Source organism: Lontra canadensis, unplaced genomic scaffold (assembly GCF_010015895.1).
Source record: "Lontra canadensis isolate GAN:19392208 unplaced genomic scaffold, GSC_riverotter_1.0 scaffold28, whole genome shotgun sequence".
Taxonomy (NCBI): domain Eukaryota; kingdom Metazoa; phylum Chordata; class Mammalia; order Carnivora; family Mustelidae; genus Lontra; species Lontra canadensis.
In genome coordinates, this window is record NW_022631022.1 from 1,808,514 (window position 1) to 1,828,628 (window position 20,115).

The following is a 20,115-nucleotide window of genomic DNA, read 5'->3' on the forward strand; positions in this document are numbered from 1 at the left end:
AAATGTTTTGAACAATTGAGAAGGGAATGCCAAGAGTTAGTGTCAGCGCTGCATAATTTTAACAATTTGCACTTTAGAAAGGTACTGTTGAATTATGATTGTACAAATCCTACTGCCGTATTAAATGGAGAATTAGAGATTACCAATGTTTATTCGTGCTAGAGGGCTCGAGTGATGCTATATATTAAACTAAGAGTAGATACTGCCACCTAGATAAATTCTGATGCCCTTGTTAACTAGATGTTGGCTTAGCACCTTACTTTTTTGAGAAATGGTAACAACAGACAATAGTGGCTTGGAACAAGGGAAAAATACAATGAATGATAGAGGGTCACTTTAAAAATCCATGTAAATGTAATTTTCTTGGGGAAAAGAAGACCTGTTTTGCCAAATAGCAATGACTAAGACTTTATTCCATTTTTTTAAAATGCAGAAAATTACTCTTAGAAATCAGAGGAGAAAACTTTATAAGGCATAAACAAAAGCTCCATAATCCTGAAATTTATAAGGAGGTAGGTGCAGAAGTGGTAACAGTAAGACTTGTAACTTTCTTATTAGGTTATTTCTTCCTGAGCTCTGGAAGAAGAGATTGTTTGATACTCTCAAGTAAAAACACACACAGGTTTTAGTTTAATAAGTAAAATAAGATCACTTAATAAATATTTTTTTAAAAAAGAGCATTACATTATACTCTGTTTTGATACACCTCCTAGCACACAAAACAAACTAACTCCATTCTCCACCTTGATTCCTAACAGCAAAAAGAATGTTGCCTTTTTTTGACTCCAGATTGAATCCAAAAATCAGCAATATTCCAGGAGCATTCATTTATCAGGTTTAGAAAGGTTTTTGTCATCTTTGGACTGTTTTAGCTCTTCTTCAAATCTTATTTTGTTTTCCTCTGTTACTCCTAGAATGGCTTCAATGTCATCAATGGCCGTCTGTAAATGAACAAAAAAAGTAATACTCATTACTTAAAGACCTCTTACAACTCTTCCTCCTCACCCCCTCCCCCAATTATTTGCTCCTTTTTGGAGTTAAGTATAATTTAGACCAGTTAAACTCAAAGTGTGTTTTGCTAACTAAGACTCATCTACAAATTGTGTCATCAGTCGTGAAATAATTGAGAGTAAAAAAAATTGAGAGTAAGGATTTGGAAACCTTTATAGAAATTTTTATGGCTGCTAAATCATATGAAAAAAATGGTCTCCTATTTTATATGTCTTTAATTTTTTTCATTTCATTTTTCTAGTAATTCATGTTTGTTGTATTTTACAAAAGTACTGATCCATGGTAAGTTGGAAAAAAACAAAACTTCACTATAGATAATTTGAGAAGCATTGGTCTAATCATCCTAAAATGAGGGCTAGTAGGCTGATGGGAGTATTTACTTCCATTGTTTTTTTTTTTTCCCATTGGGCAGAAAAATGGCACCTTTCCCTTTTATTTTATTTAGCTATTTTTTATTGAGGTACTATTCACATCCCTTAAAATTTACCCTTACAAACAGTTCAACTCAGTGGTTTTTCAGTGGTTCACAAGAAACCATCATTATTATGTAATTCCAGAACATTTTCAGTACCCCATACAGAAACTCTATGCCCATTAGCAGCCTTTCCTCATTTTCCCCTTCCCCTAGCTCCTGACAACTGCTAATCTACTCTCTGTCTCTATAGATTTGCCTACTGTGGACATTTCATATAAATGGAATCATACCATGTGTGGCCTTTTGTGCCTGGCCTTCTTCACTTAACATAATGTTTTCAAGGTTCATTTGTGTTGTAGTGGATCAGAACTACATTTGCTTTTTATGCCTGAGTAATACTCCATGTTAACTATTATCTATTTTTACCTTGGCTGTTTACACTTTAGGTATCATGTCTAAGAAGGCATGAAGATTTATTTATACCTGTGTTTTCTTCGAAGAGTTTCATAGTTGTAGCTCTTACCTTTGGGTTTTTGTTTTTTTTTAAAGATTTTATTTATTTATTTGACAGGCAGAGATCACAAGTAGGCGGAGAGGCAGGCAGAGAGAGAGGGGGAAGCAGGCTCCCCGCTGAGCAGAGAGCCCGATGTGGGGCTCGATCCCAGGACCCTGGGATCATGACCTGAGCCGAAGGCAGAGGCTTTAACCCACTGAGCCACCCAGGCGCCCCTACCTTTGGGTTTTTGATCCACTTTTATTTAGTTTTTATAGATGCTGTGGAGTGGAGGTACAACTTCATTCATTTGTATGTGGATATCTGTTTTCTCCTGCACCATTTGTTTAAAAAACAATATTTTTCCCATCAGATTGCTTTAGCACTCTTGTCGAAAATCAATTGACTATAAGTGTATGGGTTTATTTTGGATTCTCAGTTTTATTCCATTGAGCTACTTCTATTCTTGTGCCAGTACCACACTGTCTTGATTATTATAGTTTTGTTGTTTGTCTATTTTTTAAAAGATTTTATTTATTTATTTTAGAGATAGCAAGGACAAGCGGGAGGGAGGTATAGAGGGAGAGGGACAAGCAGACTCCGTGCCAGGTGTTGGGCCCAATGCCCCGGCTCAATCCCATGACCCTGAGATCATGACCTGAGATGAAATCAAGGTCAGATGCTTAACTAACTGATTGAGCCACCTAGACACCCCACTGTAGTTAAGTTTTAAAGTTGAGAAGTGTAATTTCTCTTTGTTCATCTTTTTCAAGATTATTTTGACTATTCTGGATCCTTTGCATTTCCATAGGAATTTTAGGATCATCTTGTAAATTTCTGCAAATAAAGCCAGCTGAGATGCTGATAGGAATTGGTGTTGAATCCATAGATCTGTCTGAGGAGTATTATTGCCATCTTAACAATATTAAATCTTCTACTCGATTTCTTTAGATCTTTTTTCTTTTATGATGGACAGATCTTGTACTTCTTCTGTTAAATATATTCCTAAATATTTTTATTCTTTCTGATGCTATTATAAATGGAATTTTTAAAAGAATTTTTAATTTAAATTTAAAATTAAAAAAAATATTTTTGGATCATTCATTATTAGTGTATAGAAATACAATCAATGTCTCTATATTGATCTTGGGTCTTGCAACTTTTCTCAACTCATTTATTAGCTCTAACAGGTTGTTTTTGGGTTCTTTAAGATTTCCTAAATACAGGATCATGTTATTTGTGAATAGAGATAGTTTTACTTCTTTCTTTCCAATCTGGATGCCTTTTATTTCTTTTTCTTGCTGAATTGCTCTGACTAGAACCTCTAGTGCAGTGATGAATAGAAGTGGTGAAAGCAGACATCCTCGTCTTGCTCCTGATCTTAGGGGGAAAGCTTTTAGTCTTGCACCATTAACTATGATGTTAGCTCTGGGCTTTTGCTAATGCCCTTAACAGGTTGAGGAAGTTCCCTTCTATTCCTAGGTTGAGTGTTTTTAGGAAATATTGTTATATTTTGTTAAGTGCTATATCTGCACCACCTTCCATTTTTTTTTTCAGTCTTAGTAAATCCTTCTTTACAGACTGAAGATACTTACTAGAATTACCACTGGGGTAGTAGATAGAAAACATTACTAAAAATGAATCTATTTTACTTTTCACCTGTGGTTTCCAGTTGAGTCCTTTGAGTTGCTTGACCTGCTCAAACATGGTGAAGGCCCACACTGGGAATCAGATGCGGATTTTGGTGATCAGTACGCTATTTACAAAAACAGATGCAATGACCAATGGAACAGAATAGAAAACCCAGAAATGGACCCACAACTCTAATCTTCATCTAATCTTCAACAAAGCAGGAAAAGAATATCCAATGGAAAAAAGACCATCTCTTCAACAAATGGTGTTGGGAATACTGGACAGCAACATGCGGAAGAATGAAACTGGACAACTTTTTTATATCATACACAAAAATAAATTTTAAATGGATGAATGTGAGACAGGAAGCCATCAAAATCCTAGAAGAGAACACAGCAGCAACCTCTTTGACCTCAGCTGTAGCAATGTCCTACTAGACACGTCACCAGAGGCAAGGGAAATAAAAGCAAAAATTTGGACTCCATCAAGAAAAAAGTTTTCTGCACAATGAAGGAAACAATCAACAAAATTAAAAAAACAACCTATGGAATGGGAGAAGATAGTTGCAAATGACATATCTGATAAAGGAGTAATATCCAAAATCTATAAAGAACTTATCAAACTCAACACCCCCAAAAATAAATAATCCAGTTAAGAAATTAGCAGAAAACATGAACAGACACTTTTCCAGAGAAAGCATTCAGATAGCTAACAGATACATGAAAACATGTTCAACACCACTCATCATCAGAAAAATATAAATCAAAGCTATGATGAGATACCACCTCACACCTGTTAGAATGGCTAAAATTAACAACACAAGAAACAACAGATGTTGGTGAGGATGGGGAACCCTCTAACACTGTTGAGGGGAATGCAAACTGGTGCAGCCACCCTGGGAAACAATATAGAGGTTCCTCAAAAAGTTAAAAATAGAACTACCTTATGATCCAGCAATTGCACTACTAGGTGTTTACCCAAAGGTTAAAGGTTTATGCAAAGGATGCAAAAATACTGATTCAAAGGGGCACGTGCACCCTGATGTTTATAGCAGCATTATCTACAATAGCCAAACTGTGGAAGGAGCCCAGATGTTTATCAACAGATGAATGGATAAAGAAGATGTGAGATAGATAGAGATATATATATATATATATATATATGTCATATATATATATGGTGAAGATGTGATATATATCACACATGTGTGTGTGTGTGTGTGTATATATATATATATAATATATATGTGTGTGTATATATATATATATATATATACACACACATATATATAACAATATTAATCAGCCATCAAAAAGAATAAAATCTGGCCATTTGTAATGACATGGTTGGAACTAGAGTGTCTTTTGCTAAGGCAAATAAATCAGTCAAAGACAGACAAATACCATATGATTTCACTCACACGTAGAATTTAAGAAACAAGACAGATGAAGATGTGGGAAGGGGCATAAACAAGAGAGAGGAAGGGAGAAAGGGAAGCAGACCATAAGAGACTCTTAACAATAGAGAACAAACTGAGGGTCGGTGGATGGAGGTGGGTGGGGTATGGGCTAGATGAGTGACAGGCATTAAGAAGGGCATTTGTTGGGCACCTGGGAGGCTCAGTGGGTTAAAACCTTTGTCTTCGGCTCAGGTCATGGTCTCAGGGTCCTGGGATTGAGTCCCCTGTCGGGCTCTCTGAGCAGCAGGGAGACTGCTTCCCCCTCTCTCTCTGCCTGCCTCTCTGCCTACTTACGATCTCTGTCTATCAAATAAATAAATAAAATCTTAAAAAAAAAAGGCATTTGTTGTGTGATGGGCACTGGGTGTTATATGTAAGTGATGAATCACTAAATTCTATACCTGAAACCAATTTTATACTATATGTTAACTAACTAGAATTTAAATAAAAAATTGAAATTAAAAAAATACCAAGTGTTCATCTCTGTTTGGCCTGTGTTTCAAAAACACTTGTGTGGATCTTGCTCCTGTTTTCTTGCTTTTGTTCATATTTCTACAGTTTGGAGACTTTTGATCAATTACACACAACTAGCTTTCATAGTCCAACATCTTTAAAGGCCATTTGGAAGTTTCAAACAGATTAGTGATGAAATTTCTGCCCCAAATTGGAGAGACAGTGTGTGGGGTACATGGCGCATGTCTGCGCTGAGGGCTTTTTCTGTTTCTCTCTTCTCCACATTATCTTTCCTGGGGTCTCAGAACTCCTCTGGTCCTAGAAATGTGGCCTCCCCAGGAATCCTTGGCCAGATACTGCGTTATCTGCAAATAAGTAGGTTACATTCAGGGTTTTTGGTGGTGACTGTCTCTGTGTTGGTTTCATTGTGACACTTCAGGGTCACCTCTGATCTCAGAGAGCCGTGTTATTTTGTAAACTGGGTTTGGAAATGGCAGCAACTTAAAACAAGTCTACTGTATTTCAAAGAAAAAATTTCAAACTATTAAATTTAACTAACAGGTTCAGTGGGAACCTTATAATATTGACCCTGTGCATTATAAGATATGTACTGCTTCACAATAAAAAAAAAATGGTTTAGCACTTGTTTACAATACAGCATGAGGTATTTTCAGTCCTTGTATAGAAATTAACCAGAATCGTTAGTTAATTAACACCTCACCTTAAAATTGGTCTCGCCTTGCATATTAGGTGCTGATATTTCTTGATGGATGATGAAGAGATTTCGAGCAAAGGTCATGAGGACCCCCTGGAGATCTTCACCGATTGTTCTGTTAATGATATCCAAACAAATGAGTTTACCAACGATTCCCCTCACATGCTTAAAAACAATCACCCTCTCATTTGTGCCTGTCTGGTGGTGGAATTTAATGAGTATTTTCAATCTCACAAGGTGGCAATCTTCAGGGAGGTATGAAAGATGAGGCTCCATTTTAACTTGTCAACAAAGAGGATTTGTGTAATAAATATTTTTTATTAATCAACTTAGCAGAATATAAGAATAGCTTCAATCATTCCTAGCGAAAGGCTACCACTGAGCTAGGACGGTAATATTAACTCATTTAAAAAACTGTTGAGATCGGTGTATAAGAGAATTGTTGCTACGTATAATTCCTACCCGACAATTTCCTTGCCTACAGAGATATCTGCACCTCGGTATCCCAGAGACTTTTGTCTGGGGCTTATTTTCTATTTCATGTATGCAAGCAATTCCTGCTATGTATGAGTCTGCCCCATCCGTGTTCCTAGGAGAATGTGTCCCATTCCTGAACAGCCAGCTTTATAAAGCTGAACACACACTCGAAGGTTTCAGAGACAACTTGCAAACCATCCTGTAGAATTTCACTGTGGCCAGTGAACATTTCCAAACGACAAGACTGTTGGAAGTTGTAGCTTTGAAACAAAACTGCAAGGTATTGCTTCTAGTTATTTTGTGAACTTTCCATAGCAAAGGGGAAAAAATGGATTAAGTGAATGGATTGATTTTTAAGAATTGTTCTGTCTTGAGGGTGTGAAAGTAAAGAGCTTTCCCTTAAGGCAGCTTCAGAGAACTTTGGATTACTTGCTTCCCAGTTGTTGCCTATAAATAAGTCATTTTAGAGTGTAAGCCTTCAACACTCCCAATGGCGGCCTTCCAGCCTGACTGGGCTTTCCTGTAGGTCAGGCTGGGAGCAGAAAGCATCCCAGGCCCCAGGCAGGAGACTGTTTGTCCTGCCACTGGCAGTGTGACCTTGGGGGGAAAGCTACTTTAAGATCCCTGGGTCTTCATTTCTTTTTTTCTGAAATGAAGGAGTTGGGCTGGATTGGTGCTTCCATACTTTTGGAGTTGCAGTCCTCAAATCCAAGGACTGCCCACCCTTCTCACAGTTACCCAATGTTAGCTTCTATTGCCTCTTTTAAGAGAATAATAGCCAAAGGCAACTTCAGAGTCAACGATTTTTAAAGTGATTTATTTTATTTTTACCCTTTATTGCCACAGACTCAGTATGTTGGTATATATTAGACCCTGGTGCCCCCCCCCCCCTATTTTTAAGATTTTATTTATTTATTTATTTGACAGAGAGATAGAGCCAGAGTGTACAAGCAAGGGGAGTGGCAGAGGGAGAGGGAGCAGCAGGCTCGCAGCTGAGCAAGGATCCCAAGACCCTGGGAACATGACCTAAGCCGGAGGCAGATGCTTAACCGACTGAGCCACCCAGGTGCCCTAGACCCTGGTGCTTCTTAAAATAGCAGATTCCCAGGCTCTACCTCAGATCAGCAAAATCAGATTCTTTGGGTTTGGGATCCAGGAAAGTATAGTTTCACGTAGACCCTCAGATGATTCATTTATATACATATATATATGATTGAGGCCCATATTTTTAAAAAATATGTGTGTGTGTGTGTGTGTGTGTGTGTGTGTGTGTGTGTGTGAGAGATCCTGGATCCACACATGGATTCATGCCTCTATTGTCATCTCTCCTTAGCCTCCTGTGGTCCATGGTCCCCAGGTTGTGAACCAAGCAGCCAGATGGACTCTAAGTCCTCTTCCCTATTAACTCATTTCTAGAATTTCCTTCATTTTTCCTTCCTTGAAATTTCTTCTCTAATTCTGCTATTGCCAGAAATATACTAGTATAAACAGAGTCCATATGAAGTTATCCTGGCAAAGCCAGACCGCAGAATTCTCGTCTGTAAGGTCATCACTCTTGGTGACCTCCCCTTTCCTAAAGAGGTGGGTGACTAATATCTTCCCCTGAGGTGAACCGATTGTAAGGAAGCCAAACAAAGCCCAGCTAGCTCAGGAAAAGCCTCTTCTTAAAGCTCCACAGAGAAAATCAACACAAAGAAGGAAAGTTTGTATTTGTTCATCTTTTTCTCTTTCGATATGAATTCTAGAAAACAAAGACTCTCCCCTGGTCATTGTCTACTAACTCATCTGTTCTCAACCTCCATGTCCACACGTCTGAGCCACTCCTGATGTGCTAACTGTAATTCCACTCATCTATCGCACAGTCAAGGAAGTACAGCTACATGCAAATGAGAATTTCGGGGATAATCTTGAATCCTACCTAATACTCAGAAGAAGTAAATTAACAAACTTGGGACAGACTTGCACAGGTAGTGATGCCCTTCACAGTAGAGAGAGAACCTCTTCCATAATAGGGTTCCCCATGTAAGGTGGCCATACAGTGTTGGTAAAGCACATTAGATTCAGGGTCTAGAGACACAAGCTACTGTGTGACACTGGTAAACCACCTCCCTGCTTGAAAACCCAGTTTCCTTTCTACACTAGGAGAGTCAGTTAATCCCCAGGGTCCTTTTTAGCTCCAACATTCCCTGGTTCTGTGACTGCAGGAAGGGATGAGAAAGATGAGATAGAAAATAGCAGACAAGGCTCTAGACTCTTCAGGAGGCCCATGTTGATCAACAGTGCCCTTTTCTATAGGATAGGTGAGTAGCAGTACCATCTAGAAGGTACAATATTAGGACTATTGCCACCACCAAAGCTAGCCTTCAGGTAAAGGCATTCCTGCTTGAAATCTCAGGAGCAGGTGTAGGGATAGTTGGGCGAGCTCCTCTTCATCACTGGCCTAATTATTCATTTGTAGGCTTTAGCATCAAACTAACTTTGCTGCTCAATCAGTTTGATGAGTGGGGAGTTCCTTTTTCATATAAGTCTCTTCTGTCTCCTAAATTCCCTGATGCTGTCGTCTTGCCTGGTTCCTCTGTGCCCAAGTACCCTCCTGGATAAGTCTTCCTGTGGCCCATACTGTGGGAACTCTGCCTCTGCCTTGTTAACACTATCCCCATCTCATCCTGTCAGTTGCAGGACACAAGTTCTGCTTCTGCGTGTCAGCCTCTGGTGGGTTTTGCCACCTGCTGGCAGGCTTTCCTCATGCCATCCTCTTGCTGGCCTGGATCTGTAAAAGCAGCCTCCTCTTTGAGCTCTTATGGTCATGCTCCCCCCAACTCACTCTCTGGATATCCTTTCACTCTTTGCAGTTGAACTTTCCTGATGCTGTGAGCTGGTTGCTCCTTGGGGTGATCTCGTGGCACGTGAACTCCTTCACTGTGTGATTTTCCTGGCTGCTCTTCTCCCAACACCTGAAGGGTCCTGTCCCTCCCAGCCTCATTCCAAGTGCACGAGGGTTTGTGTCATTCCAGTCCTGGCCCAGCTTGTTCTTTGCAGTTTACCTTTCATGCCAGCCAGTACCTGGTAGGGTAGGGCTCATGTCTCTGTGTTCTGATTTCTAGTTCTTATACTTAACCATCCCATCTGTCTGAATTCCTAAACTTAGACATGTACTTGGACCTGGAACTTTACCTGCTTAATTAGACTCATAATTCTGGAAAATACAAAGTTCTTATCCTCCAGCTTGTCAACTTTAAATCCATTGACTGCCTGCTTCTCCCACTCCCGGTAACTGCCTGGTGGCCTGTGTCCTGCCACAGCCCTGGACATATTAACTCATTTACTTATTTACGGACTGTCCATGAGGCACCCCATCAGCTTCATGAGAGCAGGGACTTGTCTTTGGTTCACTGCTATATGCCTAACGCTTAGAACTGTGCCTGGCATGGTTGATAAAATGCTTTTGAATTTTCTGGTAGTGAAGGTAGGGCAAGGAGGGAGCTGATGGATAGAACATCACTGGGAAGCAAAGGGTAGCTCCTTCCCTGCACATGCACAGAGGTGTTCCTGGCCCTGCTCTCCTCCTGGAGGTACATATTCAGGCAGAGAAGATGCGTGTATACTTTTTGGGGTGTTCTGTCTCATTCCTGTTGCTCTCCTGGCAGTATAAAAAAAGAGTGGGAAAGAGAGGCTAAAATAACAATGAAGGGACTCTTTTGACATGACCCACTACATTTTACATGCTCATGGGACCTTGGGGAAAGGGGGCGACTGAAGGGGATGACTCAACCAGCCAGGTCTCCACCCAAGTGAAGAGAAGCATTGAAAACTGTGAACACTAGATTAAGCTATTAGCCACATTCTGGCTACAAACGCGGAGGAAATCAAAACATTAGCATGAGTTCAAAGGGATGGAGGAGGCCGAGTTCAAAGGGATGGATGCTGTAATGGACAGTGCTGTGGCAAAACAAAGGACCACACTTTGGAGGAGGGAGCTGAGACCTGTCCTGTGCACATCTTTGCCCATTTCAGTGTGCAGCTCTTGGGACCAGTTTCTAGGGGACTGAGCACCTAGGGGACACCGAGGGTATTCAGGACATTGATGCTTAGTGGAGGAATTGAGTTTGGTGCTCTTATTTGAGTTTCATGGTGTTTCACGAGACCATTACATTAATGTGTGTAATGTGTGTAATCCTTTCAATGTGAGGCCACAATGCCTACACTAGTGTAGAAGTCAGAAGGAAGAAAAATACAGGGCAAATGGTTTCCCCGTAAGTTAATTTAAAGGTATCCAAAGGCCATATTCCAAGATATGAAGTAAGATTGTACAGTCTGAATCCTAGATCAGAAGACAAATTTGCTAGCTCTCCAGATTATGCTGGGGAGAAATTTGCAGGACATAGGAAACAGCGGCCTCCTGAGTGCCGCTAGCAGGACTCTTCTTAGCATACATGCATCGGGGCTGAAATTGGAGCTGAGGAGGGGCTCTGGACCCTGCTTTTGGGGGAACATCTTGCCAAGTCACCAGAGCACTTTGCTAAGCATGCCAGAATGACAACTGCCCTTCTAAATATGGGTGTCTGAACCTGGTCCTCCTCAGTCAGGTTTATTGTGACTTATATGTGTATGTGTTTGGGTGTAGTATGTTGTTGGAACTAGCCTCTTCCCCATCAATTCTGGATAATTAATCGGTTATATTTATGAACCCCCACTGACACATCTAAAGTCATTTTATGAAATGCTTGAAGATCTAAATAAAACAAGATAGACTTCTAATAAATCAGCATGTTGATTAAAATGCATGAGAAGCATCATTCTTACTGGTTGTTATGGTCTATTTTTGTAGCTTATCACATCTCATAGACACACTTTATACTCACAACATTCCCAACTTGTCTCTCTTCACGTGTTCATATAATATAAAAATAGTTCCTTGTTTGTCCTAGAAAATTTGAATGGGGAGAAAAGAAATAGCTTGTTATCTTAGAAGGAAAGAAAACATACTGCACCAAGACCACTAAGACTGACGGGAATTAAAATCCAGAGCTACCTTCAAATATTGTGAAAACCACATTTGGAAAATCTGTCTCCAGAATATAGGGTAGATATGTTCTGGGACAGTATTGTTAATTGAGATATAATTCATATATAACATTGTATAAGTTTAAGGTATACAATGATACCTCAATATGATACATTTATATATTGTGATATAATTACCATTGTAGCCTTAGCTAACACTTCTATCACATTCTATAATTATCATTTCTTTTTTATGGTGATGACATGTAAGATCTAGTCTCTCTGAAGTTTTGAAATATATGATACAGTATTGTTGACTATATGACTATGCTCTACATTAGATCCCCAGAACTTATTTATCGACTAGTTGCAAGTTTGTACCCTTTAACAGTATCTCTGCAATTCCCTTACTTCCCATCCTGATCACCACCATTCAAATCAGTTTCTGCGCTCAGCTTTTTAGTTCCAAATATAAGTGATATCACACACTGTTTGTCTTTGTTTGGCTTATCTCACTTAGCGTAATGTCCTCCAGGTCCACCCATGTTGCTGCAAATGGCAGAATTTCCTTCATTCTCATGATTGAATGATATTCCGTCATAAATACACACCACATTTTCCTTGTTGATTCATCTATTGGTGGACACTTAGGCTGTTTCTATGTCTTGGTTCTGGTGAGAAATGCTGCAGGGAACATGGGGGTACACATATCTCTTTGAGATACTGATTGGCTTCCTTTAGATAGATGTCCAGGTGTGGAATTGCTGGATCATATGGTGGTTGTATTAGCAGTTTTTTGAGGAACCCCTACACTGTTTTCCACAGGGGCTGGGCCAGTTTGTATTCCCACCAACATGCCCAAGGGTCCCCTTTTCTCCACATCTGTGCCAAAACTTGTTATCTCTTGTCTAGGCCAATGTTTTTCTTTTCTTTTCTTTTTCTTTTCTTTTCTTTTCTTTTCTTTTCTTTTCTTTTCTTTTCTTTTCTTTCTTTCTTTCTTTCTCTCTTTCTCTCTCTTTCCTTTTTAAACATTTTAAAAATTTATTTGACGGAGAGACACAGCGAGAGAGGGAAAACAAGCAGGGGCAGAGAGGGAGAGGGAGAAGCAGGCTTCCTGCCGAGCAGGGAGCCCGATGCGGGGCTCCATCCCAGGACCCTGAGATCATGACCTGAGCCAAAGGCAGAGGCTTAAAGACTGAGCCACCCAGGCACCCCCAAAAGGCATTTTCATAGGCATCATTCAAACTCAGGATCTTTGGGAGGGAATCTGACTTTTAGCTCACTTCCTGGGTGATTCTCTAGCAAATCAAAATCCGAAAATCACTATTCTGAGCACAACAGGTAAAGATGCATAGGGAAAAAATTTTTTTGTGTGTGGAAAGTAATTCATATTTTAACAGAAAACTGTATGTGGTCTGTGGCACACCCTACTGCCTCGATTCTATGGGAAATATTTACAACACTGTAAGTCCCAAGTGAGTGAGAGACAAATACTCTGCAGTCTGGGAAAGGTTCAGTTGATTTTTCTCACCTGCTCCCCTCGTGGAAAAACCAGTTTTCTCTCTACCTGCGTATCCATTTCAGTATTCCTGACCTATAAAAATGTCTGAGTTTTTTGGATTCTTTTTTGTACTGGTGATAACATCTGTCTCATTGCTCTGTTAAGTAAAATATCATGTTTTTATTTTTGCATCCATATGAGAGGCATGATTTTATCCTTTTTTGAAAACTATCTTTAAACCTTTTTCTCCAAATAAATAAAAAGTTAACACTGGAGTTGTCCAGTAGTGGAAATGGCTGCCTTGTGAAATGTGAACTCCTCATCACCGGAAGTCCAAAAAATGACTGTTTTTGAGATTTGGTTAAAGAAATTACATGCCAGAATTAAGACTACTTATTGACCCCTCGTTTTGTCAGGAAACATGGGCATTAGGACAGGCATTGGATTAGAACAGTGGCTCTCAATGCTGGCTGCACATTAGAAACATCTGAGTGCTTTAGAAAATATAATGCCTGAGCCCTACCTCTAGAAATACTGGAGTAAGCCCGAGGTACAGTGTCATGCTGAGCCGTATTTAAGCCCGAGGCAAAGGAAAAATTAGTATGCCTTAATTTAAAATTATGATATTTTGTTGGCCATGGATTTTTTTTTTTGCATTCATTTTGATTTTTAAGATAATGCCTTACAATATTTTTATCTTTATTACAGAGTATTTTTTGTGCTCCCTTAAATTTTGTGCCCTGAGTATGGGCCTCACTTGCCTCATCCTAATCCCAGCCTCACTTGGCCATCCATACTTTTTAGAGCTCCTCACTTAAGGCAGTCTAATGGGCAGCCAGGGTTGAGAACCTAGTTGATCTGTAAGGTATCCTGCATCCGTTTCTGTGTTGCCCAGTATGGTAGCCACTAGCCACCTGGGGCTACTGAAAACTTGAAATGTGAATAGTCCAAATTGAGATGTGCTGTAGCTCTCGAAGTCTGAGTACAAAACATGTAAAATATGTCATTAGTAACTTTTATACTGAGTACACATTGAAACGATATTAGTTTTCTGTTTGGGGAACATCCTTTCCTTGGTACTGATTTCTGAATCAATCAGGTAGGCTAGTCGTGATGCTGCAAAAATTTTAAAAAACCGACTCAGTTCTTAGTTGTTTATAACATCAGCTGTGTGATTCTTGCTTGTATCTCATTTCCCACATGAGCTGGTATGGGTCTCTGCTCACTGTTGGCACACTCAGGGGCCTAGGCAGAGGAAGCTCCATCTCAGTGTGCTTCCGTGATTTCCAAAGCAGGAGAAAGGACATGGTGACTCTTGAAGTGGCTCTTGAAGGCTTCTACACAGAAAGGATCTGTATCACTACTGCTCATAGTTCAGGCCCAAGTAAGATATACGGCCATACTTGACTTCAGGGAGAGGGCTGAGGAAGTATAAGCCTGGTATGTACCTAGAAGGAGGAGAATCAGAACATTTGTGAACAGCACTCATGATCGCCACCGTGGCAGTACCCTGGCCTGAGGAAATGATCGTTGGTGGTTATGGAGCTATTTAGGACCATGGCACACTGCCTATGTGTGTGTGAGACCAGCCCTGCCCCACACTGTCGCAGGCAGTAAACATGACACTTTTCTCCATATGGCTTTCATTACAACTTCATTTCATTAGGAAATCAGTGGGGGTATTCTGTCGCATTACAGAAATACCAAGAACGAGACCCACCAAATTGCTTACAAACTCCGTAATGCTTCCTTCCAATATTCAGCAAGGAAAATACACTTGTGAGGTGATCTCATTTCCCTTTTTTCCCCTTCAGAGTTTGGGCAAGAAACATTGGAAATTCTGTGATCGCAATGGAAAGACATAAATGTTGAGAACAAGGACTTTTGAGGATTCTTTTGGTAGCATTGACAATGATGTATTGTTAATGTTGCTTCTTTTTCTGGAAGGAGCACCCACATTAAATCTGACCAAGAATGGCAGCAGGTAGCAGAGACTACACTCATCTTTTTAGATTTAGCATAACTCATGGAGGCAGTAATGGTTTAGAGAAGTTAAGTATTAAACATAGCTTTCCCCCCTCTCTTTTGTAAGATGAACAGACTTGGGGGTTAGAGAGAAGTTTGTGCTCCTTTAGCTGAAGAATACATAAGGGGTACCTAGATTAAATACTTATTTGAAATCATTCCCATCATTCTTGGACTGGATTGGTAATAATATTTTAGAAGTACAAATAGTTCTTAGGGGAAAAAGATACATAGGGGACACCCTTGGTGTAAGAAAATCATGTTTGGCTTAATGGATTCAAATATTAGTTCCACAAAGTGCCTGGCTGTGTGATCTTGGGAAAGTGCTGACACCATTTAAGCCCAAATTCCCCAGTATAATCTGGGAGAAATAATAGCTTCCTACAGAAGAGATGGGAAGGTTGAGGAGGTAATGAAGTTAGTGCTTCGCTCGGTGGCCAGCACATAGTGGGTGCTCTGCAAATGCTGGTTTATCATTTGTCTCTCCAGGAAAAGGCAGTAAAGGAAACAAGAGGACAGTCCAGACCAGGGGCAGACAGACCCTGGGATCTAAAAAGATGAGAACCCATCTCAGGAAAACTGGAGCAAGGATATTGTTGGAGAATTTCTAATGACTCCTTTCCCTCACCTTAGAGTTTTAGGACGTCATGTTTTTCATCTCTGACTCTTTTCTTGTACTTTCTTTTTATTGTTTGTTCTTTTTCTCTTTGACCCCAACTCCACCCTTTTGGTGGATTCTTCCTGTATTTAGATTTTAATCCTCTCTTTTCTTCTTCATATTATTCTGTCCCTCCATTGCCCCCAGTCCATATTTCTCTTTCTTCCCCATTTCGGCTCTCATCCTTTGTGGGGTGTGTAGCATAGGTGACCTGGAGACAGAGCCAGTCATGTTGTGGGCACCTCTTTGCCCCTTTCTGCCTTCTCCTCACCTTCAGTGGAGCCCCTCTCTGCACCATCCGCTGATCCCCTGGGGTCATAGCAGTCTGTTTTTTTGTACTAAACTTTGTTCTTAGAAATGAATCTGGTTGACTCAGAGCCACAAAGATGTCAATAACGTATAAAATTTGGTGCTTTACTTTCCCCAGAAATACTAGAAACTTCAATCAAGTAGAAAGCTTATAGCCAAAGAAATAAATCTCTAATAATAATCTCAGGCAATAGGAGGATATTTTGGAGGAGGATATGGAGGATATTTTCTTCTGGGAAGGAGACTTTCCCTGCCAAATATGCCTATTCACAGAGCTTGTTCTGCTTTAATATTTTAGAAGAAGATGAAATAAAATAGATTCTAAGAAAGCTAATGTTAGATTTAACCACCTTCTGGCATGTGGAAGTGTTTTGGTCTAATCAGTTTGCAGCTAAAAACTATTTAATTCCAAAAGGATTCTGTAGAGCAGATGTAACAATTAATTTCAGGTAAATCAGTTCAATATGTTTTTTTTAATTCTTTCTTATATTTTACCAATTTTAACATAATTTGTAAGGGAATATGAGCTCTATTATATGTGTTTGCAAACAGCGTGAATCAATCTAATCCAAGAGTCTTACGCATTCTGGCGGTGTCCTGCAGTGTGGTGGGGATTGCCTGGTGGTAGTTGGGCCAATCTATTCACTGTTGGCCTCATGCTTAAGGTCTACATGCTTTTCAAGAGACTATAAAAGGAATTGATCCCCCCAAAATTGTATTTGTTCTCAAGTATGAGAAATGAAAAGTAATAAATATAGAACTGAATGTTGGCAAATTCTCAATTGCTCAATTCTGTCATTACTTACATTAAAATGACTTTTAATATGAGAGGTGACTATATTTGAATATGTGTGATGTCATGTGGAATGGGTTTTCCACAACTAAGAGCACATGGGTCTCTCAGGTCTCTCTCAGATCCTCTCAGGTCCCTCTCTCTCAGAGAGAGAGAGAGGGAAGAAGGCTCCCTGCTGAGCAGAGAGCCCGACACAGGGACCCTGAGATCATGACCTGAGCCAAAGGCAGAGGCTTTAACACACTGAGCCACCCAGGCACCCACACCTATATTTTTAAAATCAGAACTCCTCCTGGGAAGAAACTGCTAAATGGAGGTAGAAGGATGCCATGGACTGAATTGCTTGTCCCCCCGATTCATAGGTTGAAGCCCTAACCCCCATGTGACTGTATTGGAAATAGGGCATTTAAAGCAGTGAGTGAGGTTAAGTGAAGTCATAGGGATGGGCCCCTGTTCCAATAGAACTGGTGTCCTTATTAGAGAAGTTACAGAGACACCAGAGATTTCTCTCTCTCTCTCTCCCTTGGCCACGTTGGGGCACAGTGAGAAAGTGGACATCTACAAGTCAGAAGGAGTACACTCACCAGGAACCAAATTGTCTGGGTACCTTTTCCTTGGACTTCCCAGCCCCCAGATTGATGAGAGATAAATTTCAGTTGTTTAAGCCACCCAGTCTGTGGTGTTTTGTTATGGCCGCTCAAGCAGACAGAGACAGAGGATATTCACCGATAAGTAGCTTTGAGTGGGGCCTGGGAACTCAGGTCATGCTTCAGGATCAAGAGATGGTCCCCAAATGTCTCCTAAGTCTGGTGAGCTACAGGGCTTTTGCTTGACCAAGGTGGGTGTGCATGTTGGGGACCGAGCTGAACTTCCCAGGATCCAGCACCACTACACCCCCCCCACCCTCCAACCCTCCCCCTCCCCGTGGAACTGCCTGTTTACCCTCTCCAGGCCGCACTCAGCCTTCCTCTAACTACAAGTTAAATTAATTTTTCAAGAATATCTGTCTGAAGGAACACTGAATTACTCCCTGCCTAGATCACCACCACCCCCACTCCCCCGTCAGCCATCAGCTTCATACCTCAAAGTCATAGCCAATGCCATGGGCCTTACACATTTGGAGGAAGACATAGTGGAAAATCAGTGAGAGATTGTTGTGCTTCAGCTGGGTACTCATCACTGCATAGCGAATGGTGGCCGGGGACTGGAAAAGATCACAGCTGCACGTAAGACTCTTTACAAACTATTTCAGTCAACTCTTAACTTTAGGAAAGTTGTAGATTAACAGAAAAGTTGTGAAGATAATACAAAGGGCTCCTGTTCCCCTCTGGTTAACATTGTGCCACGTTTGTCCCAGGAGGACACTCATTAATCAGACCTCCTCACTGCTGTTAACTGAAGTCTGTTCTTTATTTGGATTTCATTCATTTTTCCTCACTCCCTTTTTCTTTTCTATGATCCCACCCAGGATACCGCATTGTATTTAGTTGTCATGTCCCCTCGGTCCTTTTGGGCTGTGATGGTTTCTCAGACTTTCCTTGTTTTTGCTGATCTTGACTGTTTCGAGGAGTGTGGATCAGGTGGTTTGTAGAAGGTCCTCTGTTGGTACTGTCTGATGTTTTTCTCCTGATGAGACTGGAGTAATGTGTTTCTTGAGAAGAGGCTTACCACAGGATCACCTCAGACCAAGGGTACATATACATGACTTACCATTGATGATGCCAATTTTGATCTCACCAAGGTCGGTTTTGCCAGGTTTTTCACTGTAAAGGTACTTTTACCTGTTTCTGTAATATACTCTTTGGAAACCAGTCACTAAGGAGAGTCTGCCTTCCTGAGAGAGAATTTTTTTTTTAAGATTTTATTTATTTATTTGAAAGAGAGACAGTGAGAGAGAGCATGAGCGAGGAGGAGGTCAGAGAGAGAAGCAGACTCCCCACGGAGCTGGGAGCCCGACGCGGGACTCGATCCGGGGACTCCAGGATCATGACCTGAGCCGAAGGCAGTCGTCCAACCAACTGAGCCACCCCGGCGTCCCTGAGAGAGAATTTTGATGCCAGTTTCTTTCTTTGTTTGAGAAAGTGCTATTCTTTATCTTGCTTGCCGACCGGTGGGAGCTAGCCCAAAGAGACTGGTTGTTAGGCCTGAAGTATTTCAATTATAGCATTTCCTAAAAACATTTAAAATTGAGTACATACAAAAGAAAGTATTGGATCCTGGCTATTTTGTAGCTTGTCCTTTGTGAAAGGTGATATTTGTCTTTGAAAATCAGCTACATTTATTCTTGGAGAACTGGAAATTTGGAGAACAGCCTGTAGGGCCATGGTCAACCTTGAGACATAGAAAGTGAAGGTGCCTGGCCCAGATTTTGAACTTTGGGGGCCCTTGGGTGTGGGGGCAACCAGGTGCTTGTCCTTGTGCAGTGTCTTGGAACAAGAGAAGGAAAAGGAGGTTCTGTTGGTCCATAGCAGGCTGCAAGGATCATAACGGCCTGACGTTGTCTGTTGTGAAATGTCAAGGCCTTGCCCTCTCTATCTCTGATAATACAAGAAACTGGGGCTGACCGAGTGCCCAGGAGAGGATGAACGTATTTTCCCTGCCTATATAACACATACGCATACACACACTCTTTCACCTTCTCTCTCTCAGATTTCACATTCGCCTTCTGTGACTTATTTCCTCACATACACTATCTTTCCCTTCAACACTTGTGGAAAATACTGTGTCTAGTGGTCATGTTTTCAGTACTATTAAGCCTGTTCTTCCCATGTATGGGCAGAGTCCAGATCTATAAAGATGTTAGGCTCCCACGGGCTAATGCATCTTGAGCTGTACATCTCCATCAACATTGTCCCATTTGTAGCCACTGAGTATTTTACTTTTGCCAAAGAAAATCTACTTGACCTTCACATGCCTCACAACTGTACTTTGCTACCCTTCTGACCTATCATGGATTATTCCCCTGGCTGCCTCCCTGACATGACGGGAGTTCTCTGAAGAAGGCAGGAACTGTTTGGTTCCCAAATCGCCAGGTTGGATGTAATGTCCCACAGAACAGGCGTTCGGTGTTTCCTGAATGAAAGAAAGAACGGGTGGATGCATACAGTAGGGTATGTCTAGAGCACTTGCCTCTGACAGAAGAGGCTCTTCTGACGTAATTGCGGGGACGT

At 40.8% G+C, this 20,115-nt stretch overlaps 1 protein-coding gene across 5 annotated transcripts in view; it reads right to left on the reverse strand.

Annotated features, from left to right (window-relative positions):
* Positions 1 to 585: 585 nt before the first annotated feature.
* The window catches only part of IQCH (IQ motif containing H), a 186,976-nt gene continuing 167,446 nt past the window's right edge, over positions 586 to 20,115 (reverse strand). For all 5 annotated transcript variants that reach the window (XM_032864629.1, XM_032864628.1, XM_032864627.1 and 2 more), the window contains 4 exons: positions 18,027 to 18,149; positions 11,518 to 11,579; positions 6,185 to 6,293; positions 586 to 941 (listed from right to left, as the gene is read on the reverse strand). In XM_032864629.1, coding sequence (XP_032720520.1) covers positions 825 to 941; positions 6,185 to 6,293; positions 11,518 to 11,579; positions 18,027 to 18,149 — 411 coding nt within the window. In that variant the 3' untranslated portion in view covers positions 586 to 824. The remainder of the gene's footprint in view (positions 942 to 6,184; positions 6,294 to 11,517; positions 11,580 to 18,026; positions 18,150 to 20,115) is intronic.